This window comes from Arvicanthis niloticus, chromosome 2, assembly GCF_011762505.2.
Source record: "Arvicanthis niloticus isolate mArvNil1 chromosome 2, mArvNil1.pat.X, whole genome shotgun sequence".
Taxonomy (NCBI): domain Eukaryota; kingdom Metazoa; phylum Chordata; class Mammalia; order Rodentia; family Muridae; genus Arvicanthis; species Arvicanthis niloticus.
The window spans coordinates 136,310,224-136,337,270 of record NC_047659.1 but is presented as its reverse complement, the minus strand read 5'-3'; the positions used below and the strand labels follow the sequence as shown (position 1 = coordinate 136,337,270).

The window sequence follows — 27,047 nt, the reverse complement described above, 5'->3', positions numbered from 1 at the left end:
CTTCTCTTCCTTTTTTGAGGTCTGGCAGAACTGGATGAAACTCACTCTGCAGACCAGGCTGGCCTTGAACTCACAGTGATCGTCCTGGCTCTGCCTCCCAAGTGCTGGGATTAAAGGCGAGTCCTTGTTAGACGTCTGTCACTGGGTTCGCACGCAGCCTGATACCAACAGTACTGCCAGGCCTTGCTTCCTCATTCTGCTTTTAAACCAGAAGTTTAATCTCTTTATTTATTTATTTTGCATCTGATTTATTTTAGTTTGTCTGCCAGTGCCTGTGTGTAGAGGTTAGAGGTGCCTGTTCTCGTTGGAGGACACTGTGAGAGAGTCAGTTCTCTCCTTCGATCCTGCGGGTCCCGGGATGGAACGCAGACCGTCTTGTTGGCTCTACACGCATAGTTCAGGCTTGGCCATGTATGTAGGCGCTTCAATAGACCATAGTGGCATGTGCTACCAGACCTGGCCATTTCTCCTCCAGATCTGAGGATTTGACTAGACACAGGCTCCAGAAGCAGGGCGGGCCGCTGTAGCCAGCCTGTGTCAGTCTGAGTCAGGTGCTTGGGACACCCCCTTGAAAGCCGGTCAGCACTTTGGCTTTAGATCAGCCTTGGCTTAGGTCAGCGGCTACATCCCTGGCAGAGAAGTTCACCCTGCTGAGAAGTTCCAGCCCAGTGAGTGCCTTAGCCACTCAGGCTTCACCCATCCTCCTCATGCACCTTATCTCTACTCAGCCTCCAGCTGGGAAGTGTTATGACTCACTTATGTAGTGATGCTCTGAGCACTGAGCCATCACCACACCCTCATCAGGCCCTCACCCTCCCAGAAAGAGAAGGGAAGGTCGCCATCAGCATCTCTTCCCGGAGGAGACAGGAACCGGCCCAAAGAGGAACAGAACTTGCTGTAAAGGATCTGAGTTCCCACTGTGTGCAGGTCCCACAGCAGGGAGTTCCCACTGTGTGCAGGTCCCACAGCAGGGGGCAGGTGAACAGACAGGACCCAAGAAAGATTAATCCCAAGGGATTTCAGTCCTCTGGACTCACATCACATCAAAGGGCTGGGGAGATGACTCTGGGTGAAACACCTACAGGAAAAGCATGAGGATCGAAGTCCAACTCCAAGCCGGGAGGGTGTGGTGGTTTTGAGGGTGCCTGAGGTTTGCCAGCCAGCCAGCCTTGCCCACTGGCTGAGCGCCAGGCTGAGGAGACACCCTCTTTAAAAATAAGCAAGTAAGTACATAAATAAATCAAAGGTGGGCGGCACCCAAGGACCAATGCCAGAGGTCGTCCTCGGTCCTCCACACGCATGTGCACATCTGTGCATGTACACTCGCATGTGCACCCCCATACTCGTATGTGGCCCCTGACAGTGCTGTCACAAATACTGTCCCCATACCAAGGCCCGTATGTGATTCTTCATCTGTTAGTCACAGTAGCTCTTCAATGGACAAAGAAAAGGCACTTCGTGGAGGTCCAGGCCGGGAGAGGCGACAAGCGCTCACCTTCTGTCCCATCCACTAAAGGCATCTTACGGCCTACCTCAGTGGTAGCACATGTGAAAATACGCTTACTGAGCACGAGGTCACGGATGGGAAAACAGTGGCAGAGGCCATCTCGGGCGAGTCAGTCGGCAGGGAGCAATGGAAATGAATAAAGACAATGTCTTTGGAGCCCTGGAGCCCAGTGTTCCTGAAACCAAGATTCAACCCACAAGCTCTCGGGCATGCGATGACGAGAGAGCCACCATTTTGTTGGCCAAAGAGGCGGAGAGTGCTTGGCCCTCCCGGAGCGTCCGAGTGTTAGGAGAGAGGAGTGTAGAAACTTCTGTCTCTTGTGTCACCACCAGCAATGGAAGCACAGGGAAAAAAAAAATAGCTTTTTTCAGTCAGTCTCCTGAGCAACAGCTGCCTTGACTATGACTGTGAGCTTCCGGGTTTCCCTGAGGCTGGCACAGTGGCCAGGGCATCTTCTCAGCAGCCCCTCCTCACCATCTTCCTCCCAGAGGCTCCATTTCCCTGCCACTAAGGTGAAGCCAGGCAGACATCATCTGGGAGTCTGGGAGTCTTGAAGAGGAAGGAGGCCCACCCACAGTGGCTTGACTCTCCAGCATCCCAGTGAGGCTGATCCTGGGGGAGGAAGCACAGCCGGATTCCATGATTCCTTATAGTTGCGGTTCATGGCCATGGGCCCAGCTGGGCAGAGCTCTAGCAATGCCTTTTGGGAAATTTCCTCTGGATTAAGCTGCTGTCTAACTCTCTGTACCTCACTTCCTCCAGGCCCAGAGAGGTTAGGTCACTTACCCGAGGCTGCATAGTTAGTATCAGAGCTGAGATTTGAACTCAGATCCTTGGGCTTGAATCAGTTCCTGTGTTAGTTTCTGTAGGGATCTTTGGTAGCAGGACTGAACTTGGGGATTCTGCTACCCAAGGCCCCCAGCAAAACTGTGTAAATAGGGCCTTCATCTCTGTCTTCAGAAAGAACATTCCAGGGCTTATGAACCAGCAATGCTTGGGCAGCCTCCAGGCCGAGGCATATTTAGTTTGGTTAGCACTGTGTGTACGTGTTGGAAAAAATGCAATTTGGAAAACAGGCATCGCCCCTGGCCACAGTTTCTTTTTAAAACTACAGGGCTGGGCTGAGGGCTTGAAGGGAGCCAGTTCACCGCTGGTCATGGTAACAGGAGAGGCCCCAGCTAGGGTGAGGTCAGTCTGAGGCAGTTTCCTGTGCCCTGTCCTGAGGCCTCTTCTGGGCAGACCTAGCCACTGGATCCTACAGGGAGAATGAGGTGTCTTGTTCCACCAGCCATTGTCTAAGAAGGGTAGGGTGACTGGGTTTCTGCTTACATCACAGATCCCATATGTCAGCTCTGTAGCCACCTCACCTGTGCCTCTCTGGGCTCTACTTTCCTCATCTATGAAATGGGCAAACACCCTCTAGACTACTGGGATCAGGGTTAGTGACAGAGGTTGTGGGGCTCTTTTCAAGATTATGAAGAAGCCCCACCCAAGCTCCCAATCCTCCATCACACCCCATCCCTCACTCCTCCATCCCACCCCATCTCCCACTCTCCCACCCCATCCCCCACTCCTCCATCCCACCCCATCTCCCACTCTCCCACCCCATGCCCCCTCACTCTTTTGTCAGGATGGCTGCTGTCATGTTCTTGCTTTGGTTTTTGTGAAACAGGGTGTGACATTGCCCCACCCGGCCTCTAGCTTGCTATTCGGCTGAAGCTGACCTTGAACCCTGAGCCCCTGCTTCTACCTCTTGAGTCTGGGGTCTTGACGTGTGCTACTACATATGGCTCCAGGAAGGATCTTCTTATTTATTGTTTTGTTTCTTTGAGACAGATTCTCATTGTGTATTCCTGGCTGTCCTGGAACTCTATGTAGACCAGGCTGGCCTCCAACTCAGAGATTCCAACTCAGAGAGTCATCCACCTGACTCTGCTTCCTGAGTGCTGGGATTAAAGGTGGGCCCACCATGCCCAGTTCTTACCATTTTATTCTGGCGTTAATCTATTCTAATATTATCTTGGGGTTTCTGTTGCTATGATGAAACACAATGACCAAAAGGCGGGTTGGGGAAGAAAGGGTTTATTAGGCTCACACTTCCACAGCGCTGTTCCTCCGTAAAGGAAGTCAGGACAGGAACTCAGCAGGGCAGGAGCCTGGAGGAGGCAGGAGCTGGTGACGAGGCCATGGAGGGGTGCTGCTTACTGGTTTGCTTCCCATGGCTTGCTCAGTCTGCTTCTGTATGGAACCCAGGACCAACCATGAGCCCGGGGATGGCCCCACCCACAATGGGCGGGACTCTCCCCTGTCAGTTATTAATGGAGAAAAGGCCTTACAGCTGGCTGTCATGGAGACAATCCCTCAACTGGGGCTCCTTCCTCTCTAGCTTGTGTCAAATTGACTTGTAAAACCAGACAGCACAATAATCTAATTCAATTCAATTTATTTATTGAGATTAGGTCTTGCTATGTAGCCCATGCTGGCCTCAAGTAATCAGCAACCTACCCCCTTCAGCCTCATAAAAGCTGTGGTCACAGGTATGGCCACCAACTCTGGCAGTTCTACTTTCCATCCAGCTAGTCCCCACACCAAGGGTCAATATTCCCTAAATCTCCCCACCTTATAAAACTTTTGCTTACACAGAGGCTTTGCTGTGTCCCCAGATCGCCGACACTCCCCCTTTGCCGTGTTTTTCTTTGTTTAGATTCTATTGTACCAACTGTGAAGGAATGTGAGGTCCAACCCCAGCCAACAGGAAAAGGCACAGTTGCCAGCCATGTTAGAATAAAAACCAAGTGACCATCCTGCCCCAGCCTGCCTGCTAGCCTGGTTTGGGTCATGTAGCAGGTCACTTTTTGCAAAAAAATAAATAAAAGAAAGAAAGTAAGAAAGAAAGGAAGGAAGGAAGGAAGAAAGAAAGGAAGAAACTGCCTTGCTGAGTGTCTTAGGATTTTATTGATAGGAAGAGATACCATGACCACAATTCTTATGAAGAAAAACATTTAAGTGGGACTGGCTTACATTTTAAAGGTTTAGTATATTATCTTCATGGCAGGAAGCATGGTAGCATGCAGGCAGACATGGTGCTGGAGAAGCTGAGAGCTCTACATCTGGATGGGTAGGCAGCAGGAAGAGAGGATGACACTGGGCCTGGCTTGAGCACCTGAGATCTCAAAGCCTGCCCCCAGTGACACACTACTTCCAACAAGGCCACACCCACCCAAGGCCACACCTCCTAATAGTGCCACTCCCTATGAGTCTATGTGGGCCATTTCTATTCAAAGGATTACTGAGTTTTAGTCCTGCACATCTTTGTGGGTCTCAGAGAATGTCTTTCTTTCTTTCTTCCTTCCTTCCTTTCTTTTCTTTTCTTTTTTCTTTTTTTTTTTGGGGGGGGGGGGGTTCGAGACAGGGTTTCTCTGTGTAGCCCTGGCTGTCCTGGAACTCACTCTGTAGTCCAGGCTGGCCTCGAGCTCAGAAATCCACCTGCCTCTGCCTCCCAAGTGCTGGGATTAAAAGCGTGCACCACCACTGCCCGGCTTCAGAGGCAGGAAGCTTTAAGGAGCCTCCCTCCAACAGAAAATTTCAATTTATCTCAGCTATGCAGCCCCCTGCCTCATGGAGAGTTGATGTCCATGTTGGATGCCTTTCATCTTCCATCTTATTCTTCCTTTCCTTCCTTCCTCCCTCCCTCTCTTCCTCCTCCCTCTTTCTTTTTTAAGACAGGGTCTCACTTGTAGCCTAGGCTGGCCTCAAACTCACAGAGATCCTGCTGCACCTGCCTCCTGCATGCTGGGATTAAAGGCGTGCACCACCACACCTGCCTAAATGCCTTCCCAATTTCCCTCCAGTTTATGGAGACCGAATCTCTCACTAAGTTAGGCTGTTCACTGAGCCCCTGGAATCCATCTGCTTCTGCCTTCAGTGGGGTGAGGGTGGGGAAGTTACTGGAACATACCACCTGCCACAGCTGGCTTTTTTCAGGGAAGCTGGGAATTGAACTCAGATCCTCCTGTTTGCACTGCAGACCCTTTATGCACCAGCTGTCTCCCAGCCCCTGATCAGAATATGTTGCGGTTGGACAGGTTTGTTCCTTGTATCTCCTCCTGTTTGTTTGAATATACAAGGCTAAGTTAGCTTAGTACCAGGCCACTTCCCTCAACCGTCGAAGATTTCTAGATGGAGAACATTTATGTTCACCCGTGTGCTCAGATTATCTTCTCCTGCTCAGCTTTTGTGTCTCTATTTCAAAAAAAAATGTTCCATTTTTATGTGCATGTGTGTGTGTTCTTGCAATGTGCATATGTGGTATGTGTGTGTTGCATGCATATGTGAGTGTGTAGCCATGAGCATGTGGTGTGCATGTGTGTGTCTGTGTGCTTGGGTGTGTGGTGTGTGTTCACATATGCTGGGAGCCAAGCCCAGGAAATTACCTGCTGTTCTGGGAAACTTAGTCTCAGGTCCCAGGAACTTAAAGAACGTCTGGCATTTCCTAGGAGGCAGTTAGACAGTGGGATGGTCTAAGGCGATAAGCATATGACAGAGGGAGGATCTGAGGCAATAAGGATTCAGTAGTGGGATAGCCCTAAGCAATGACCCTCGCCAAAACTTCCTGGTTTGCTGTGTCTTTATAACCTGCCCCCGAAATCAAAGTTTCAGAGCTTGATCAGAACCCCACACTTGCTCTCATTCTTTGTGTCTCTTGTCCCTTCATTCTTTCGCCCCCTTCCCTAGGGACTCATCGAATCCCCGAGGGCTGGGGCACACATGCGTGTGCATCGTGTGTGTATGTGTGTGTACACATGTGTGTGGTATACATGTGTGTCTATGTGTGTATGCGGTGTGTACTTGCATGTGTGTTCATGGTGTCCGTGTCTATGCATATGCATGTGCGTGCATGTGTGCACACATGTGTGTATGATGTGGGGTGCATGTATGGAGGGGGCCTGGAGTTTACTTCATCTGTCATTTACCTACTTTCACAGAGCCAGGGTCTCTCAATCAAACCCAGAGCTGAGGTGCTGAACCTGTTGGGGCAGGATATCCACCCACCAACACTCTCTTTAGCTCTAATTACTTCGTGAAGGCCTTATAGCCAAATACAGTCATACTGGAGTTTACAGTTTCAGTATGACTCTGGACACAGAGAAGCCCATAATAATAGTGTGGTTTTGCTCTCTGTTTTTAAAGAGGTAGGTTTTTATGTGTATGGGTGTTTTGCCTGCATGTATGTCTGTAATAAATAGGTGCCTGGTGCCTGGTGCCTGCAGAAGTCAGAAGAGGACATCAGAGCTCTACAACTGGAGTTACAGCTGGTCATGTGGGTTCTGGGAACTGAGCCTGAGTCTTCTGCAAATGCTCTTAGCCTCGGAGCCATCTTGCCAGCCCAGAATCATCTTTTTGCATTTATTTCTCTAGAGTGTGGCAAGTGCTAATTTCCATGTGTCATGTTTTCGCACCCCTCAAAGAAGAGCTCTGTGGAGTCGGTCGGTTCTCTCCCACCACCGTGTGAACCTGGGGAGTTGAACTCAGGTCATCCCCAGCCCTGCTTGTCTCCTGGAAGCCCACACTGGCCTCCACCTCCTCCCAAGTGCTGTGACATGGGGTTTGTCTCCATGCCTGGTTCTCTTTTCATTTGTGTTTTAGAGACCGAGTCTCGCTGTGTAGCTCAGGCTAGCCTTTGTGGCACAGCCCCTGAGTGCTGGGATTGCAGCTGTGCTCACTGTGTGTCTCTGCATATTTTGCTCTTTTCAGTTGTTTTGCATGTCTTTGAGGACTCCAGCAAAGCATCATTACCTCATCCTCCAGTCTCTTAGCTTTTTTCCGGCCTTGCTCTCTTATCTCTCAGTTCTTCTCCCCACCCTCCCACCGCCATCCCCCTTCCCCACGCTCCCCCACCCCTTTTCCCAGGACTATTTCCATCACTGTATTTCCTACAGGGCCAATTTATGCTTCTTCCAAGTTTGCTTTTTGTTTGTCTGAGCCAAGGTCTCATCCTATAGCCCAGGCTAGCTTAGAGCTCACTATGCATCTCAGGCTAGCCTCAAACTCACAGCAATCCTCCTGCATCAACCTCCTAAGTGCTGGGTCCGAAGCATGAGCCACCACACAAGGCTCCAGTTTGCTTTAATTCCTCTCTTGTCTTCCCACCCCGATCTTTCCTGTGTGTGATTGTAACCAGGGCCCTCACTGCCTGCCACCTTGGAGGCCGATGAGCAAGGCAGGAATTGAGGCCTTGAGCTGGGCTTTATTCAAAGAGCCTACAGTCTGAGACGGCAGCAGGTTAACGCCCTAAAAGCCGCCTGTCTCATCTCCAGCCAGCTGGCTTTATGAGGGAAGGAAGGAAGGACAGAGTCATTCAGGCACTTGGGCTTGCCTCTCCGGTCACGTGGCCAGCCACGCGGCTGAGACTTGTGATGTCTGTGACCCCTCCTGATCATTCCTTGCGCTCTGCACCCTCTCTGGATATCTGTGCTCATTTTTTTTTCTTTTAAAGATATAACTCTGTGTGTGTGTGTGTGTGTGTGTGTGTGCGCGCGCGCGTGCGCGTGCACGCGCCTGTGTATATGTATGTGTACCACATGTGTGCACGCAGAAGCCAGAAAATGGCATCGGATGCCCTGAAACTAGAGTTACAGGCAGTTGTGAGCCATGCTATGTGGGTGCTGGGAAGGGAACCCGGGTCCTCTGGAGGAGCAGCAAGTGCTCTTAAGCTCTGAGCCATCTCCCCAGGCAGTCAGACATGGTTTTTTGAGACAGGGTTTCTCTGTGTAGCCCTGGCTGTCCTGAAACTCACTCCATAGACCAAGCTGACCTCAGATTCAGAGATCCGCCTGCCTCTGCCTCCCAAGTGCTGGGATTAAAGGCGTGCACCACCACTGCCTGGCTCCCTCAGGCATTTCTGAAACCCCTGAGTCTAGTTATTTCCTGCAATCTCAACCCCTCCAGGGCCGTCAGCACAATGAGCACCGTGAGCATCTGATGACGTGTGAGTGCTCAGCCTCCTTTTCTCAGCATCTCTAAGATGCAGGACACACAGCACCCACCCATCCCTCCTGTTTTGTCTCCTGTTCATTTGACCTTTTGATTATCAATTCCTCCTGAGCTCCTAAGCTTCTGCTTCATTGAGTTCCTTCACAGACACAATTGTCATTTGTTTTTAAAGGTTTTAAAACCTTTAAAGAATCTGTTTTACAGCTAGGCATGGTGGGCCTAACACTGGGGAGGCTGAGGCAGGAGGATTCTCCCCACTTCTCTAAATTTGAGGCCAATTTAGGATACATAGCATTATCCTGTCTCAACACAACAACAACGACGACGACAACACACAAAACGACGACAACACACAAACCACATTTCACACCAGTGTCATTTGGAAACTGTTCTGTTTTGTTGGTTTGAGACAGGGTCTTGCTGTGTAACACAGGCTGGCCTTAATCCTCTCAATCCTCCTGCCTCTGTGTCCCCAGGTCTGGGACAATAGGCACTCACCACCATTCCCAACCCCCCTCCATTTGTAGCAATAGGAAATGCAACTTCCTGGTAAGCCGTTTGTTTGAGACAGATCTTACTATATAGACCAGGCTGGCCTCAGATTCACAGAAGTTCAATCTGCCTCTGCCTCCCAAGTGCTGGGATTGAAGGTGTGTTGTCTGCCCCTGGCAGATGTTTTGCTGAAGCTTCCCTGGATATCACCATTGACAATGCCGACCTCCCAACCCCATGTGACTTCCCTGTCTCAGCTGCTTTGGGGAAACATCACCCATACTCTAAAGTCAAGGAAGTCCCCTCTGCCTGCTTTGCTCACATCCCCCATCTTTGTGATGCTTTGGTACAAAGGAAGGGAGAGAGTTGCTAGTCCCTGTCCCCTACCAAGCATCTTGTTGGGTCCTTCTGGCAACTCTGGACCCAGGCAGAACAGCCATGCCTGGTCCTCATTTTCCACTGAAGAAGGCAGGTTCCCAGGCTGAGGAGTGAAAGGCCTGCACTGTGGCAAGAGAACGAGCCAGCCCTGGGGTGTGTGGGACAAAGTGATGGGGTTGGCGGGCCTCTTTTCTCTGTCCTCCCTGCCAGGCTCACTCTTGGGCAGGAACGCGGGAGTTAAGGAGGATGAAGGCTACATCACTTTTTCCACCGTGGACTGCCAAAGTGGGTGCCCAGGAGCCATGTGGCTGCCGGTACCCGGGTCCTGGGGCATTCAAAGGTGAAAGACCTGTGAGAGAGAAGTGGTGCTTGGTGAAAGTCATCTCCCACCCCAGCTGAGGCCCAGGTGGATTTAGACTAGCAGGCTGTGTTTGTCTGGACTGCCCTCCCCCACCCCCAATCTGTTCTGACTACATTCTTCACCTAATCCTGGCTCTGTCTTGGGAGGCTGCAGCAGCTGAGAAGTTTCAGACCTAGGTTTTGGGAAAAGTCATTTCTTGCTTCCTTTGGCTTTTGGACCTAGACACGCTTCATCTGCTGCACACAAACTTGAAGGGAGGAGGCTCTTCCTTCCTCCTCTAAAATTCCCAACAGAGAGGCTGGCGGGTGCTGGAGACTAAGTCCCTTGTCCCAATGGAGAGACTAGCAGGTACTGGAACCTAAGTCCCTGGTCCCAACAGAGAGGCTGGCAGAGTAGTGGAAACTAAGTCCCTGGTGAGGATACTTATGGATTATTATACTTTGCCCTTTCTATTTTATTTGTTGTGTGTGTGTGTGTGTGTTTCTGTCTGTCTGTCTGTCTGTCTGTCTGTCTGTCTGTTGTGCAAGTGCCCCACATGGCCATGTCGAGAACTGAGACTACTTTTGGGAGTCAGTTTTCCCCTCCTGTGAGATTGGAGTTTGGTTGTCAGGTTTGGGCAACACCTGCTTTGACCCCCTGAGCCTGCTCACTGGCAGCATAAGCTTGACTAAATCCTGGGGTCACTGTCACCTGAGTCCTGACCTCTGTAAGGAAGAGCCAGAGAGGTTGTGGGGGGCTCACACTCCATGAGCTGAGAGCAGGCATACACCCCACCCCCATCTCAGTGACAGACAAACCAGCACTTTGCAGCAAGGATGAAGTCATCTTTGTCCCCACCATTTCTGTGCAAGCCACTTGGTCTTGCTGTCACTAAGTGTTCATAACTGAGGTCCTGTAGGTCACACTCGGCCACCGTGGGTCTGTCTGCCTCTCTCTTTGGTCTCACAGCACCTTGTGGTTGGTTCTTTTACAGACAACTATAGATTTTTCCAGAACACAACACCTTGCTTGGCACAGCTAGACTCCGGGGAGCATACTAGGAGACAGATATATGTTGTTGGCTGTCCTGTGTTTTGAAATCATTTGAGCCGCTATTTCTGGCTTCTCTTGAGTCAGGAGACCTGGGCGTAAGGGCCTGTCTCTACCCAGCTGTAGGCTGGAACTGAGAGTCTGGGTTGTTTGGAATGGGACACCACCATCCAGTTTTCCCTGGTCCCCACCCTGCCCACTACCTCCCCTGGCATGCAGACTGGCACCAGTCATTAGCAGAGACTGCAGTGGGAGGGGGTGGGGCACATTCCTATTTTCATCTCATCCCTTTGCACCTGTGAGTGGAGACTGTCTCCTTTACACTGAGGAGATGAGGGGGACACCAGTGTAGTTCTCAAGGGCTTCTTGGGGCTTCTTCGTTGGGGACTAATGTGCAGAGACCATGGCTCTCCTTTGCACTGGGCCTTACTCCTAGTGTCCTGGTGCTTGGCGAGGGAGTCCTCTGGCTTCTTGGAACTCCCTGCAGCTGGCCACACTCCTCCTCCTTCCTTTCTGCCTCCCCTCCCGTAGTGCTTCCCTCCCCCTCTCTCTCCACTCTCCCTTTCTCCCAGCCTCCTCTGGCTTCCTCTCAAGTGCATTCCGTTCCAGTTTGGAGGTGAAATGCACCCTGGCTTATGCATTGAAGGTGTGATCCCCGCGTGGTATTCAGAGATGGGCTTTGGGAAGATGGCTGGATTAAGGGGGGGCCTGACCTCGGCAATAGATTCATCACCCACGGTAGACTTGTAAGTTGGTGGATGGACCTCTCAGAAGTGATGGAGACTCAAGGGGGGCACCGTGATCCCTAGCCTCCCACCCCTCTGCTTCTTGGGTGCTATGAGCAGTCGCCTTTAGTCACTAGCTTCCACCACATCACAGACCTATTGTCACCAGAGCTGATGCCTCTGTAGCCCTGAGGCCACAAGGATCCTCCGCTTGTGGGTTAGCATCTCAGGAATTTTCGCTGCAGCAACAGAAAGCTACAAGTACACTGTCTCAGTGATGCTGCACCTCTTCCTGTTCTAACTGATGGGGAAATCTGATCAGACACTGTTCCCATAGCTGGTGTTTTTACCCACAGAGAGTGGAAAAGGAGGCATCCAGGCCTCAAACACAGCCCAAGCCAAGGATGGAGGTCAGAGGCTGTGCTCATAGCAGAGCCAAGTGAGCAGGTACTGAGTGGATATCACAGTCTCATCTGCCAGCCTACCACAGGACAGGCTGTGTGGCCTTGGGCAAGTCCACCATCGAAGACTGAGGATAACGACAGCACCCACTTTCCAGGGTTAAAGGTTAAAGGTGAGAGTTAAATGGACTATGAGAAAGGTCCAGATGCCCTAAGTTGAAGCCAGGGCATCTCCAATGGGCTGGTTTTCAGCTTTGAAGAGAACAATGCATGGCGTTGTTGCCCCTTCTGGACAGTTTGTAGTCTTTAGGCCACAGACATGAAGCAGAAGGAATTCTGGGAGGAGAGGGCTGGGCAGATGGGGAGCAAGGGGATGTGTTCCCAGGCAGAGCCCAATTGAGGGGTTGTGTCCTGACACTTCCCTTGTGACCGAGCAGCCCCAGGAAGGACAGACTCAGCCAGCTGTCAGCCTGCTGTGGACAGGGAACATCTGGATGAAGAGACTTTTCCAGGGACATGCTGGGGTTTGTTACCAACTGAGAGCCTGCAGGACACAGGGCTTCGGACCCCCAGAAGGAGGCTTCCATGCCAGGGTGGGCAGGATTTATTTATTAAATTATTGTATTTCATTTATTTACTGTGCACATGTATTTGTGTATGTGCGTGCCTTTGTACAAGGTGGAGTCCCATCAGGGAACATGGGAGCTAGTTCTCTCTTTATGAGTTCTAACAAGTGAACTTGTGGCTTCAGGCTTGGGGGCAAGTGCCTTTTGTCACTGAGAAGCCCCACCTGACCCTGCCCCATGCCAAGGTTAGACCTTTACTGGCATCTCCCTCGGCCCCCAGTCCCAACTATACACCTTTAGGCAGTTGAGGCTCAGGGCAGGTGAGGGACTAGCCTGGGGTCACTGAAACTTATATTCCACCCTGGCCATCCTTGTCACCCTGGTCACCCTGGCGCCACAGGCCTGAGGTCACCTTCTGAGGAGCCTTCACTCTTCCTGTTTGAAGCAATACCTGCTGTCAGGCCCTCAGCAGATTCCTTAAAACTCTCAGTAGGGGTGAGAGATGTCAGGTTGTGAAGGGTGTGAGGAATTAAGGGTGGGGAGGAGGAGGGAGGGGAGAGGTGCTGGGTGTGGTGGTGAGGGGTAGGAATTTTGAGAGGCGGGGAGAGTTTGTTTTTCTGAGTGTTTTAAGATTTTATTTTACTTTGTGTGTCAGAGTGTTTCACCTGCAGACATGTATGTGCACCAAGTGTGTACCTGATGCCCATGGAGGCTAAAAGAGGGCACTGGATCCCCTGGGACTAGAGTTACAGATGTTTAGTTAGGGAGTTATAGATGATTGCAGCCATGGGTGCAAGAAATAGAACCCAAATCCCCTGCAAGAACAACAAAGGCTTTTAACTAGTCATCTCTCAGCTCTGAGACAGAATCTCAAGAAGTCCAGGCTAGTCTCAAACCCACCACGTAGCTGAGGATGACCTTAGAATCCTGTCCTCTGAAGTGCTGGGATTACAGGCATGTGCTACACCTGTGAGCTCTTCCAGACTGCCACAACTGGAGCCTGATATCCCTTAGCCTGTGATGTACCACTGTCCTGCCTTGGCAATAAAACAAAGGAGGCAATCGGCAGGCCAGTGGGTGGCTCTGGGCTTTCCTGAGTGAGCCCTGTGGAGAGCATCCCCAAGGCCCATTCACAGCCTCTGGGGACTGCTGGCTTCAGTAGCAGCTAGCCAGCATGCATAAACAAGAGAGTCTGGAAACTTCTTTGTCTCTTGCTGTTCTGAGTCTTGTGCATTCACTCAAGATCCATGTGGCTGTCTTGAAGGCCAACATGAGGCAGGCAGGCAAGAGAGTCCCTCAAGTGACAGCGGGGGGTTTGGGAAATGGGGGGTGGGGTGGGGGTGGGGGCAAAGAAGCAGTCACAGGGAAAGGCACCAAGCAGTATTCAGTGACAGTGTCAGACTGACATCTGGCTGATGGCTACTTCTAAATGTCAGTTGGACGCAATCTAGAATCATCTGGGAAGAGTCTCTATGAGATGATGTCTAGACCAGGCTAGCCTGTGGGCATGCCTTGGGTGCTTGCCTTGATGGCCTTAACTGATGGGACAAGAGCCACTTTGAAAGCTGGCTGGGCCATTGCCTAAGGGGTGGGGAGGGCTTGCACTGTAAGAGTAGAGGAAGCTGAACAGTGAACATGCGTTGTCCATCTCTCTCTGCTCTTGACGGTGGGTGTGGTGCGAGGAGCAGCTTCCAGCTCCTGCCTTGGCTTCTCTGCTGTGAAGGAGCTGTTTGCTGAACGAGAGCCTCTCTGACTGACTTGGTCAGGGTGATTTTTTTTTTCCTTTTGTTTTGTTCTGAGACAGGGTCTCCCTATGTAGACCAGCTGTCCTGGAACTTACAGAGATCTGTGTGAGCCACCACTCCTGGCTTCCCAAGTTGTTTGTTTGTTGTTTAATCACAGCAACTGGAACAAGCTGGACAGTCAGGTGTTTCTCTGAGGAGGCTTGGGGACACAGCATAGGAGTGAGCTGTGCAAATCTCAGGGAGGAAGGTTTTGGAGTCAGGGAGTAGCAAGCAAAGGTCCTGGGGTCAGTGCGAGATTATAACAGGTTTTGTAAAGACACAACAGGCTCTTCATGCTGCCAGTGGACTCAACACAGGTGAAGTCCCACACACACCAAGGACCAACCTGAGAGTCTCGTGGCTACATCTACGTCTTTTCTAGACTTTGTCTCATGGGTTTCTGTAGATTATAAGCTTACCATGAGTACATGGAGAGGAATTTTTTTTTAAAGATTTATTTATTTTACCTATGTGAGTGCACTGTCACTGTCTTCAGACACACCGGAAGAGGGTGTCAGATCCCACTACAGATGGTTGAGAGCCACCATGTGGTTGCTGGGAATCGAACTCAGGACCTCTGCAAGAGCAGTCAGTGTTCTTAACCACTGAGCCATCTCTCTAGCCCCAGGAATTAACTTAGTAAATCACCTCATGGTTTCTGCGGAAACATAGAGAAACTGAGGCAGCAGGTTATGGACTTCAGTGTCTGGTAACATTTAGCTTCTTTTCTCTGGAGGAAAGTGGCTGAGCACTAGAGTTTAGGTGTGAGGGGCTAACAGCTGTCAGCTGACACCTAAGGGTGTCTCTCTGGAGACTATGGGTGCTGCATGGATGGGTGCTGCATGGGTGATAGAGATGAGACCTTAGACTCCGTCCGCTCTTCTTTTAGAAATGTGCTAGTCGGCGTTATGATCCGCAGTGTTCCTGGTGAATGCCGAGGGTCAGGACCTGGTTTTATTTTGTCTTGGCACCGGTTTGTAAAGATGTTTTGAAAGAAGCCAGGGCCCTTGGAGACTGTCACTGAGGCCTGGGCTGAGGAGTTGCTTGGCTATGTGACAAGGGAGCTTAGGTCAGGTTTTGTTTGCAAGAGGTCTCACTTGGTCTGCGGGAACGTCTGTGGGCTGGGCTGGCACTGCTGAGTGTACCAGCCTGGGCCTTGTTGAGCCCTGGGTCCATCTAAGTTTGCTTGTCCACACCGCTCTACGTGGCATCTGCCCAGATTGTGAGTTATTTAGTTTAATTTTAATTTTTGTTTTGTGTTTTGTTTCATTTTGTTTTTCGAGACAGAATTTCTGTTTTTTGTTTGTTTGTTTGTTTTGTTTTTATTTCTGTTGTTTTGTTTTTGAGACAGAGTCTCACTATTAGCCTTGGCTGTCTTAGAGCTCTCTGTGTAGACCAGGCTGGCCTCAAACTCAGGGCTTTGCCTCTTTCTCTCGAGTGGTAGGATTAAATGCGTGCACCATCACACCCGGCTTGGATTCTGTTTTAATCTTTATTTCCATATTTAAGGAGAAAAAAATGTTTGGACCCTTATCACCTTAACTGTATCCGTTAAGTGTGGGGACGATGCTTATATCTGGGGTACCATTGTTGTTGGATAAAGATCCAGAGAGCCAAAATTCCCAGTAAAGCTGTCTATTTGCATTTAAATTTGAACACCATTTTAAACCATTTACTCATACTGGGGGGGGACTCACATGCCACTGAGCACGTGGAAAGGTCAGAGGTTAACCTGTGGGAGTCAGTTCTCTGCTCCCACCATGTAGGTCCCAGGGATTGAACCACGGACGTTAGTTAGACTTGGCAGCAAGCACCTTTACCAGCTGAACCATGCTATCGCACCACAGGAGAAAAGTTTTAAGAATTTTTGTATTGGTATAAGGAAATTAAAAGCAAAATTTTTCTAAACTAGATTTATAAAAAGAAATTAAATTTACATTTATTTTCATACTGAGTAGCCAAAGGACACACACAAAGAGGTAATAAAAATATTTTATGCAGCTGGGCAGTGGTGGTGCACACCTTTAATCCCAGCACTTGGGAGGCAGAGGCAGGTGGATCTCTGAGTTCGAGGCCAGCCTGGTCTACAGTCAGGGCTATACAGAGAAACCCTGTCTTGAAAAAAAATGCTAATTAAATTGCATTATTTGTAATACACTGGGGAGAGATCCAAATGTAATTGCCTCATGACCTTTTCTTGATATATGGAAGCTGTTACACATGGGCTTCCTCAGATGTACAAATGGCGTGATGTATAATTGTGGAGATGAGATCAAATCTATCTAAATGATGTTCATCAACGTTTTATTAAGTTATTGCCGCGGGCTTATTTTTCAGGCTTGTAATTGTTAAATAGATTTTAGGAAGGGAGGGCTACCTGTAAGACCACTGATGCTTGGGCTGGCAAAATGGCTCAACAGATTAAGGCGCTTGTCCTCAAACATGAGGACCTGAGTTCAATTCCAGGGACCGACATGATTGAACAAGGGAACCGACTACTACAAGTTGTCCTCTGAGCTGCAGATGTGTGCTGTAATTTAAAATAAAAGATCGCTGAGCAGAAGATATAGCTGCTTTTGCAGATGGCCCAAGTGGGGCTCCTAGTACCCACCTGGGACTCCCCAAGACTACCTGTAACTCTAGCTCTAGAGTACCTGGCGCCCTCTTCTGGCCTCTGTGAGCACTGTACTCACATGCAAAGACACAAATTCACGAATAAAAAAAGATCATAGCTGTCTGTTTGTTAAAGATTCTTTTTATTAAATATTTTCATTGTGTGTGTGTGTGTGTGTATGCACTTGTGTGTAAGTGTAAGCCAAGAGATGGCTTAGTATCTGAGAGTGTGTACTGTTCTTGCAGAGAGGTTGTGTTCCTGGACCTACCTCAGGTGGCTCACATATGCCTGTAACACTCCCAGGAGATCTAGCACTCTATTCTGGCCATCTTGGGTACTACACTCTTGTGCAAAATCCACAAACTTTCTCACACATGTATACACATAGGTCACGTGGAGGCCAGCTTCAACTTTAGCCTCTGATGTGCATCTAAACATAACATACATACATACAGATACACACACACACACACACACACACACACACAAAACAGATTCAGAGACAAAAAAAAAACAAAACCAAATAAACCCTTAGACTTTTCCTGTGTCAGATTGTCTGGAGTAGGACATAATTTCACACACATGTTAATTAACCAAGTAATATCTTTGAAGCTGCCAAGAGCCACTTACTAAATTTAGCTATGAAGTGAAATTCAAAAGAGTTCTGTAATTGTAATTGATACATAACACCAGAAGTTACCTTTTAAAAAAAAATTGTATTTTATCGATCGTCAGTGTACGTGGGAGGTGTACGTGCTGGTACACGTAATCCACAACTGTCATATGGAACTCAGAGGACAACCACAGCTGTTGCCTCTGTCTTACACCAAGAAGGTTCTGGGATTGAATTCAAGTCATCAGACTCAGCCATAAGTGCTTTTAGCAGCTGAACCAACTTAACTGCCCCAAATATCAGAAAAGACCAAGTTCTGCTGGGCATGGTAACACACACTTTTAATCCCAGCACTCAGGAGGCAGAGGCTAGTGAATCACTGAGTTCGAGGCCAGCCTGGTCTACAGAGTGAGTTCCAGGACAGCCAGGGATACATGGAGAAATCTTGTCTCCAAACAATAAGTTTTCTTGCTCCAACTAAATTTTTGAAAGAGAAAAAAAAAGTGGTTTAAAGAGAAATATTTCACAAATATGGTGACATAGCTAAGACTGACTATCGACTGGACAGAGCATAGAATCACCTGGGAGATGAGTCTATGAGCAGTTGCCTTGAAGGAGTTAGTTGAGAAGACATGTCAACTGTAGGTGACACCATTCCCTAGGTGGGACCCTGGACTCTGCAAGTGGATATGAATGGTGAGGGAACTGAGTGGCAGCCTGTGCTCAACACATTCAGCCTCCTGACTGAGGATGAGATGTGGAGAGCTTCAAGCTCTTGCTGGCTTAATTACCATGATAGGCTGCACTCTTCAATTGTAAGTCAGAATGAACGAACCCTCCCTCCCTCGAGCTGCCTTTGCCGGGACAGTTTTAGCACAGCAACAGAAAAAGAAACGGCAACAACCAGGGCTTCAGATTCCCAGGATAACATCTTCTTTTAGCAATGTAAGGATTATGTCGTTTAGATTCCAGAGGATGTTTAAAGGTTTATATCAGTTGTCCTCACCCTTCCTAATGCTGTGACCCTTTAGTATATAGTTCTTCATTTGTGGTGTCCCCCCATAAAATTATTTTCATTGCTACATCATAAATGTAATTTTGCTACTGTTATGAATCATAATGTAAGTATCTGATATGCAGGATATGTGATGTGCACCCTGTGAAAGGGTCATTTGACCCTAAAGGAGTCAGTCTCAACTGGCAAGTTGAGAACAGCTGGTTTACATGGTTGCAAGAGACTTAAATGGGTGGAGGGTACACATGTGCCATGATGTACACACACACACACACACACACACACACACACACACACACATACACACACACACAGGAGAACTTACTGTGGGTGGCCTCTATACACCCTTGGGTGGCCTGGAACTTGCTCTGTAGACCAGGCTGGCTTCCAACTCAGAGAGATCCCCTTGCTTCTGCCTCTCTAGTGCTGAGATTAAAGGCTTGCATCAGCTTCACTTCTGAGCACTGATAAACGAGATGTGCCTAAGTCTTTGCATCTCAAGCATGCTTCTCTAATAGCCTAGAGGATTAAACATTGATCACCCGAAGGACTCCTGATGCGGCCCTAAAGTCTTCAGCCTTCTTTGGCTCTCTTGCAGCCTTTTTTTGGAAACTTTGTATCTACTGATACTTTGGTTACAAACCTAAAACACAAACCTCGATCAATTACTGTGTGTGTGCTGGTTATTGTGCCAACTTGACACAACCTGGGAAGAGAACATGAGGGAGTGTGTATATTGGGTTAACCTGTGGCTATGTCCATGAGAGACTGCCTAAATTACCTGATATGGGAAGACCCGGCAGGGGAATCCTGAACTATATAAGAATATGATGGCGGTTTGGATGAAAATGGCCCCCATAGGCCTGCAGGGAGTGACATTATTAGCTTCTCCTATGCTTCATTTTGGTCAAGAAAGTATGCTTCAGGCACTGGTCCGTGCCTGCTGCTCGATCCTCCTCCACAGATCAGATCAAGTGCAGAGGCCCTGCAACGTGCAGCCACTAAGCACCAACCCGCTCAGAAACGGCACTAAGACAAGGGACTCAACTAAAAACCGAAAGATACAGGGCAAGAGGCCAAATCAGCCTGGACCACAGGCATACCAGCACAGAGCAGGCTGGCTTGTGCCAGCTCCTCCCAGCATAGCTGTGGCTGGGAGCTCAGGCAGAAGCAAGTGCTCTTCCCACCCAGGCTGCCTGCCATCCTCTAAGCTCCTGACAGGGGCACAGCTCAGAAATGTCCATGTGGGTCCAATAGGTGGCATAGCATCTCATATTCATCCTGACAGAGGAATAGACAAAGTGGTGGCGTCTGTCAGCTTGACTTGTAAACATATAACAGACCCTCATGCTGACAGCCCAGGTAACAGGTAACGGGGTCAACCTGGGGCATCAGTCACCCTCCTGCAAAGTAGAGAAAGACTGGCAAAACTCCCACTGCTGAATCTACCCATCTGCTTACCCTCTGGCCTTTGTCTCATGGGTGTCTATGAATGTTAAGACCTGCCATAGCCGAGGCGAAAGAGACTAGGTCTTAGCCTGCTTTGGCCAATACACAAGTCCATTCTCCTTTGTTAGTCTCCTTTTCCTGATTTCTTCAGAAATACAGAGAAACCAAATTAGTGGGCTTTGGACCTGAGTCAGCTTGCTCTTTCGGAGTGTGACCAGAGCAGAGGACAAGGTCTACTGGTAAGGGTGGCCTCAGCAAATGGGCTTGTTCATGCAGGAATGCAGCTGTGTTCTGAGTGACAAGGGGCCATGGTAGACAAGGAGCTCTGGGCAGGCATAGGGAAGGTTCTGGTAGGGTGTGTGTGCGAGAGAGAGAGAGAGAGAGAGAGAGAGAGAGAGAGAGAGAGAGAGAGAGAGAGAGAGAGAGAGAGAGAGAGAGACTGGGTGGGTTCTGGGTTCTATGGAGCTCAGACTGGTTTCCAACTCACTATGTAGCCAAAGCTGGCCTTGAACTCCTAATCCTCCTGCCTCCACCTGAGAGAGAGAGAGAGAGAGACAGAGAGAGAGAGAGACAGAGAGAGAGAGAGACAGACAGAGAGAGAGAGAGAGAGAGAGAGAGAGAGAGAGAGAGAGAGAGAGAGACTGGGTGGGTTCTGGGTTCTATGGAGCTCAGACTGGTTTCCAACTCACTATGTAGCCAAAGCTGGCCTTGAACTCCTAATCCTCCTGCCTCCACCTTCCAAGTGCTGGGGTTACAGGCCTGGTAGGCAGGCTCAGCTCTGGTATTGTGGGGAGGGTGACTACAGAAAATGAGTTCAGAAGCCAGAGGGCCAGTTGGGGTAACAACTTGGGGGATGGGAGGAGCAGACAGGGACATACAGGGGGGAACGAGTGTCAGGACTGGGGTGAGAGGCCCAGCTCCATCTTTTCCTAACACCTGGGAGAAAGTCTTTTCTTGGCAGACACATCGGCTGCTCTCAGATAAGTACAGCCCTGACCATTGGTCTTGGAAAGAAACTCTCCTCTAGGCTAAGCCCTCCCGGAGTGTTAAGTGGTGAAGTGGTGTGTGTGTGTGTGTGTGTGTGTGTGTGTGTGTGTGTGTGTGTGTGTGATATGGGACTTAACTCCTTAATTTAAGACCACAGACAAGATCCCGAGGCCCTGTTGCGATCCCCATCACAATGAGGTCTGTGGGCATGGGGAAGTCTTGAGAGGCTTTAGTTCCCGATGGGGTGAACGGGGCCGGCCTGGGGGATGGGCTGGGAACCGTAGTTTGCCGGAATGTGGCGGGAAGGCTCCCTTGGTCCGCTCCGGTCCAGTCTCCTCCTCTCTGCCCCCTCCCATCACCACCAGGGGCCCGCCTCCCCCAATCCCCTCTCCTCCCCTCTGCGGCAGCCCGGCCACCCCTCCCTTCCCGCTCCTCCGTCTCCATCCCACGTTTTCCAGCCAGACCCCTAGAGTGAGGGCCTTTGGGGCTGCTGGGCTAAGGATCTTGCGGTCCGGTGTTGGTGGCGGTGACCTGTTGCCACCCTGCAGCCGCGCACCCTCGAGCCATGTCCTGGGCGGCTCTGCTCGGCCTCCTGGCCGTGCTATTACTGTTGCTGCTGCTGCTGAGCCGCCGGCGCGCGCGGTGAGTATTCCCGGGACCCGCCAGGGTGCAGAAAGGACGCCAGGTGAAACAGGGTCGGCGACGTGGGACCCGGACAGATTTGGTACTACCCACTCTGCAGCCTGCACGGTGTCCCACGTCCAAGACTCCTAGAGTTACTGTGGCTCTATCCCGGGTGGGAACGCTGAGGCTGGGGATTGGCCGCGATGTCCGGCCAGGGTCACACTGATCGCGGGATTCCCGCTCATGGATGACGGTCCAATATGGGATCCAGGACATACCTGCCAGCGGAGAAACCTGGGTAAAGTCGAACCAGATCCTTGGTCCTTAAAAAAGTATAGTGCGTTGTGGCAACTCTGCCATTTAAGAGAACTCAAAACTTTTCTTTATCCCGGGGAGTTCGCCTGGCAGTAGGTCTTTGTGTAAGGTATTTAAAAATTAATTTGAATCGCACAGAACCAGAATACATTTGACTTAAGCCAAGCAAGTACCTTCTCACCCTGACTCTCCTTCTCCCTTCCTCAGGCCTTTCCTGTTGCTCGTTTTGGGCGGAACTTTCCAGATTAAAAAAAAAGGAAAAAAAAAAAAAAACCAAAATAAACAAAATCAGTCTCCCCCCCCCCACCCCACCCCCAGACACACACACACGATTTCAGACTAGTTTGAGAGTTTCAGAGAAGTGGCAACTGTTATCGTCTTCCTGAGGCTCACATCCTATGTTCGTATAGGATCTTTGTCTCATTTAAAAGCCAGCCCTGGTCCCTGGCTGATAGTGTATTTCAGACTCTGGAAGTCCGCCTGTCTTCTCAGTCAGCTTCCAGGGCTTGTCCAACCTCTCACATCCCCAGATGGGTTGCTCTCCTCCACAGACTCCAGCTCGGGAAATCCAGGGCAGCTCTGCTGAATGTTTACTTCAGAGCTCCTGAAAAGCCCAGAAACACCGAGAACTTGAGTTTTTAAACAATGTGTGAGTTGAGTTTTCCATCAGTCAGCTCACCCCAGGCACACTTCCAGGTGAAAGTTAAAGCCATGTATTTGCTTATCGGCCTCAAAAAGAGGGAAGGAAAATTCAAAAGTCATTCCTGTTAGGAATAGTTGGGTGTCCTTAGTTGTGGGCCCTCTCTGCACCAGATCTGTGTTTTCGGCTTCCAGAATTTCCTTTCTCATGCCAGATGGTAGAGGTGACATCAGATCACGTTCCTGGGCAGGTACACGTGGGTTTCTTTATCCTGTCTGTTCATGTTTCGACCATGGGCTTTCTGGTTGTTGGGAGAGCATTCTTTTTAAAGCACATTATACAGATTTGTTTTAGTGTGTGTGGATGTGTATGCACCACGGCACACATGTGGAGGTCAGAGGACCACTTACGGGTCTCAGTTCTCACCACGTGGGTCCTGAGGATCCAACTCAGGTCCTCAGGTTTGCTGGCGGACACCTTTACCTGCTGAGCTGTCTGTCTTGCTTTCTTGTGTTTCACAGATGGTGCTTTGCTTTGCCTGCTGGGCTCTGTGGCCTGTGCTATGCCCTGGGGCAGGTACAACAGCTAGGAAGAAGGTGGACCCCGTGAGGCAGGACATCTGAGCTCTGGTCATTCTCCTAGCAAGGAAGGTCCCTGCCTGTAGGGCAAGTTAGTGTCCTCTGTCCCAATTCTCAATGTCTAAATCAATGAAATGATGATGACAATGATGATGATAAGGGTAGTGATGACAATGGTGATGACAATGACGATAATGATGATGACAATGGAGAGGCCAGGCAGTGGTGGCGCACGCCTTTAATCCCAGCACTTGGGAGGCAGGGCAGGCAGATTTCTGAGTTCGAGGCCAGCCTGGTCTACAGAGTGAGTTCCAGGACAGCCAGGGCTACACAGAGAAACCCTGTCTCAAAAAACAAAACAACAACAACAAAAAAAAGACAATGGAGGCATGGAATGGCAGGGAAGGATAAACACCATCCTCCCACCCCCAGCAGTGTGGTTTGGGCCAATTCTTGTTGGCTGTCAATCTGAGAGCTTCTTTATCTTGGGATGAAACTGGTCTTTATACCTCTGGGTGTTAGAAAAGAAGATCTTACTGTTGCAAAAAGAAACACAGAGACAAAGCAGGAAAAAAAAAAAAAAAAAAAAAACCTAGCTAGGTAATTTCTTTCTGGAAAAGGCTGCACCATGACCCAAGCCTGGCTGGCAGCAGCTTGACTAGCACCTGACCATCTAACCTTGCCTCTAACCCTCTGTACTTTTCCAAGACACAGCCCTGGCCTGCTGTAAATTCACGTGAGTTTCCCAGGTTTGGCTACATCCATCATTTCCAAATGATGTTTGGCTAATGCTCGGATCAAGGCCGGGAAAACTCTAAGTCCCCTCTGAAAACCAGTAAAAACATCATATAAAATAAAATGTCAGACTTTCAGAAACTCCTCCGAGGTGGACTACTCTCATTCCTTAGTTTGATATAAAAGTGCGTTGACCTCATGTCAACAGAGTCGGTGTTGGCATCTCCTCTGGAACTTCCATTTCCATGACCAAATTAGGTGATGAACCAAACCAGAAAAGGATTTGGACCTGGTGTAGGAACTTCTAGGGGTACAGTGATCCTCTGAGGTCTCAGTGGTACCAGGGAGCTTTAGGGGTACAGCCATCACGGTTCATGCCATGTGGTTGATCCATGGCCCTCACCATCTTGATGATGTCACTTGTCAAGATGGCAACCAAGTCACACTGTTGCCTCCATCCTGATAGCTCACCAGGCAAGAGGGCAACAAACCTCATGGTTATGTTTTTCATTGCTATGAACTCAGTTCTATGAGGAAATGGGCCCGTCCTCATCATAGGATCCATCCTTTTCATTGTCTGTCTCAGGGTGGACTGTCAGGCTCAGGGTGGACTGTCAGGCTTGGATCTACACTAACAAACTGAAGAAACAAGAAGGAATTCCCTGGTCCCAACCCAAGGCAGGAGTCTCTGCGTCTCACCACAGATTCTAACTGGGAGTCAAACAATGCCACCTGGATATCGTTTTGAAGTCTCCTGGGCACCTATAGGCTGTTGCTGGGCTTGGGGAGGGGAGGTGGGGGTCCATGAAGGAAATGGAAAGAACCGGGAGGTGCGCTCAGTGCCTGTAGGGGGCGCTATTTCTTTGGAAGCCCATGGAGAAACTGGGCAGGAAAGTGTGCTTGACCTTGGTGAAAATCTGTCCGATCTGCGCATGGCGTGGCCTGAGACTACTCTTTGGACCTTTTTGGACTGGCAGGGGTTTTGTTTTCCCCTACAGGCATATCTGTATACCATGTGTCTGCCTATGGCAGAAGAAAGCATCAGATCTCCAGGAACTAGAGTTACAGGTGGTTGTGAGCCATCCTATGGCTGCTGGGAACTGAACCTGGGTCCTTTGAACGATCAAGTCCTCTTAACCACCGAGCCATCTCTCTAGCTAGAACTGGCAGGAATTTAAGCCAAACTTATTAAAATGTAATCTGGTGGTGGTTTTCCTCAGTCACAGGAGCAGCTGCTTGGGACCATGTGGTTCAAGACAGTGTTGGGCCTAACCATGTCTCTGCTTCCTTCCGCCAAACCTGATCCAAAGTCTCCCAGGTTCTCTGAGGGAACAGGCTGGAAAGGGACAGAAGGAAGAATCCCACACCCAGAAAAGGGTGATCAGAAGTTAGATTTTGGAGGTCTCTCAAATTATTCAATCTCTCCTTTGGTAGGGCAAGGAGGGGCATTTTGAACGAAATGGAGGAACCAGCTGGGGGAATTTATTTCCACCACCCTCCTCTTTTTGGCCTGATTATTTTACATTCCAAACCTTAAAGCTCACGGCCCCATTCTAAGGAGGTTTCTGTGTCTAAATACAGAATCTACCCACTGTAATATTTTCCTGGGCCCTTAACTGAATTGTTGAGAAAATTTCCATCCTGGGACTATTACTGATTTGAAAGAGTCTCATCTGCCCAAGACCCTGTGGGCAATAGGTCTCCCCCAAGGGAAAGGCTCCAAACACTCTCCCAGGTGGCTTTGAAATACGGGATTGAACCTCAAAGTTGTCCGAAGAGAATAATCTTGAAGTCTCAGAAACACACCAATGACATGAAAGGAACTAGGCAAAGGAATGGGTCTGTGTAAAAAGTGTGCACCAGGACCCAAACTAGGCTGGCAAGCGTGCCAGGGCACCTTAGTGTTTATTCTAATGAAATTGTGAGTACATCTTTTCTCCAGTGGTCAGGGTCTGGCCTCTCAGTCTTTTACAGTTATGTAGCTTTGAAAGACTCAATGCAAAGGACATGAAGGACAGGTGCAATGGGGTCAGCTATGGGTCAGATGGGGTTCAGCTGTGGGTGTCAGCTGTGGGTCAGATGGGGTCAGCTGTGGATTGGATGGGACCAGCTGCAGGTCATCAAGTTCTGGGAATGATGCAGCCTCACCCAGGAGGAGAATGAAAAGATTTTCATAAAAGTTTTACAGGGTGGTGGGGGGATTTATGAACTATTGGCCCTTGGTGGGCTAGCCACCTTCTTTTCTCCCTTCCCGAGACAAGGTTTCTCTGTGTAGCCCTAGCTGTCCTGTAGACCAGGCTGGCCTCAAACTTATAGAGATCCACCTGCCTCTGCCTCCCTAGTGCTGGGACTAAAGGTGTGCGCCACCAGGACACTAGCTAACTTTTTATAGAAACCGAGACCAAAACATTTCTCAAATGGGCACCTGGGAAGGTTGAGAAGGCTTCGGGAGACATGGGTATGGGAGATCCTGACTTGCCTAGGGGCACTCTGGTTACTCCAGCTTAAATTTTTTTTTTAAATGTATGTTTGAGTTTTTGCCTAAGTGTATATCTATAAACCATATGTGTTCAGGGCCCCAAAGACGAAATCAGATCCCCTGAAACTGGAGCTACAGATGGCTATGAGCCACTGTGTGGGTGGGGAGAGTGCAACCTGGCTTCTCTGGAAGAGTAACTGGTGCTCTTCACTGAGCTCTCTCCCCAGCCTTGCTTGCCCTCTTTGTGTAGAGGAGGATGGAGGCTCAGGGAGGCCAAGGAACTTGCTCATGTTTCAGCCCTTGTTAAAACTCTGGGCTCCAGGCATTTTGCTTTCCCTGGGACAAGCATTCCTTTTCCTTTCCTTTGTCTTGTGTTGCTTCACTGATCTGACCAGTCAAAAATCCCAGCCGATAAGAGCCACAGCTCTGAACCAAACAGTTCCAAGGAAGGAAAAAGATGGGCGAGCATTGGGAAACTTGTGCGTAGGCGGGACCCACGGTCTGGGTGGAAATACGTAAGGCTGGGTTTCCTCCCTATCCCATTCCTTTCTCCTGACCAAACCTGGGGGTGACTTCTACACCGGCCCCCATCAGACAGCGGAGGCTTGAAGGGCTACTCAGAAAGCATATTCCATATCTGTCCTTTGATTCCCCGGGATCTGCTTGTCCTAGCAAAAACTAGACTGCGCCAGTGCGCTGGCAACCATGTCTGACCGCCAGCATTTACAAAAACAAACAACAACAACAAAACCCTTTCAATTT

The 27,047-nt window shown here is 49.6% G+C and overlaps 1 protein-coding gene across 1 annotated transcript in view; it reads left to right on the top strand.

Moving 5' to 3' along the window:
- Positions 1 to 21,276: 21,276 nt before the first annotated feature.
- Ptgis (prostaglandin I2 synthase) overlaps positions 21,277 to 27,047 on the top strand; it is a 37,592-nt gene continuing 31,821 nt past the window's right edge. Inside the window, exon 1 of the mRNA XM_034496742.2 lies at positions 21,277 to 21,556. Coding sequence (XP_034352633.1) covers positions 21,480 to 21,556 — 77 coding nt within the window. The 5' untranslated portion in view covers positions 21,277 to 21,479. The remainder of the gene's footprint in view (positions 21,557 to 27,047) is intronic.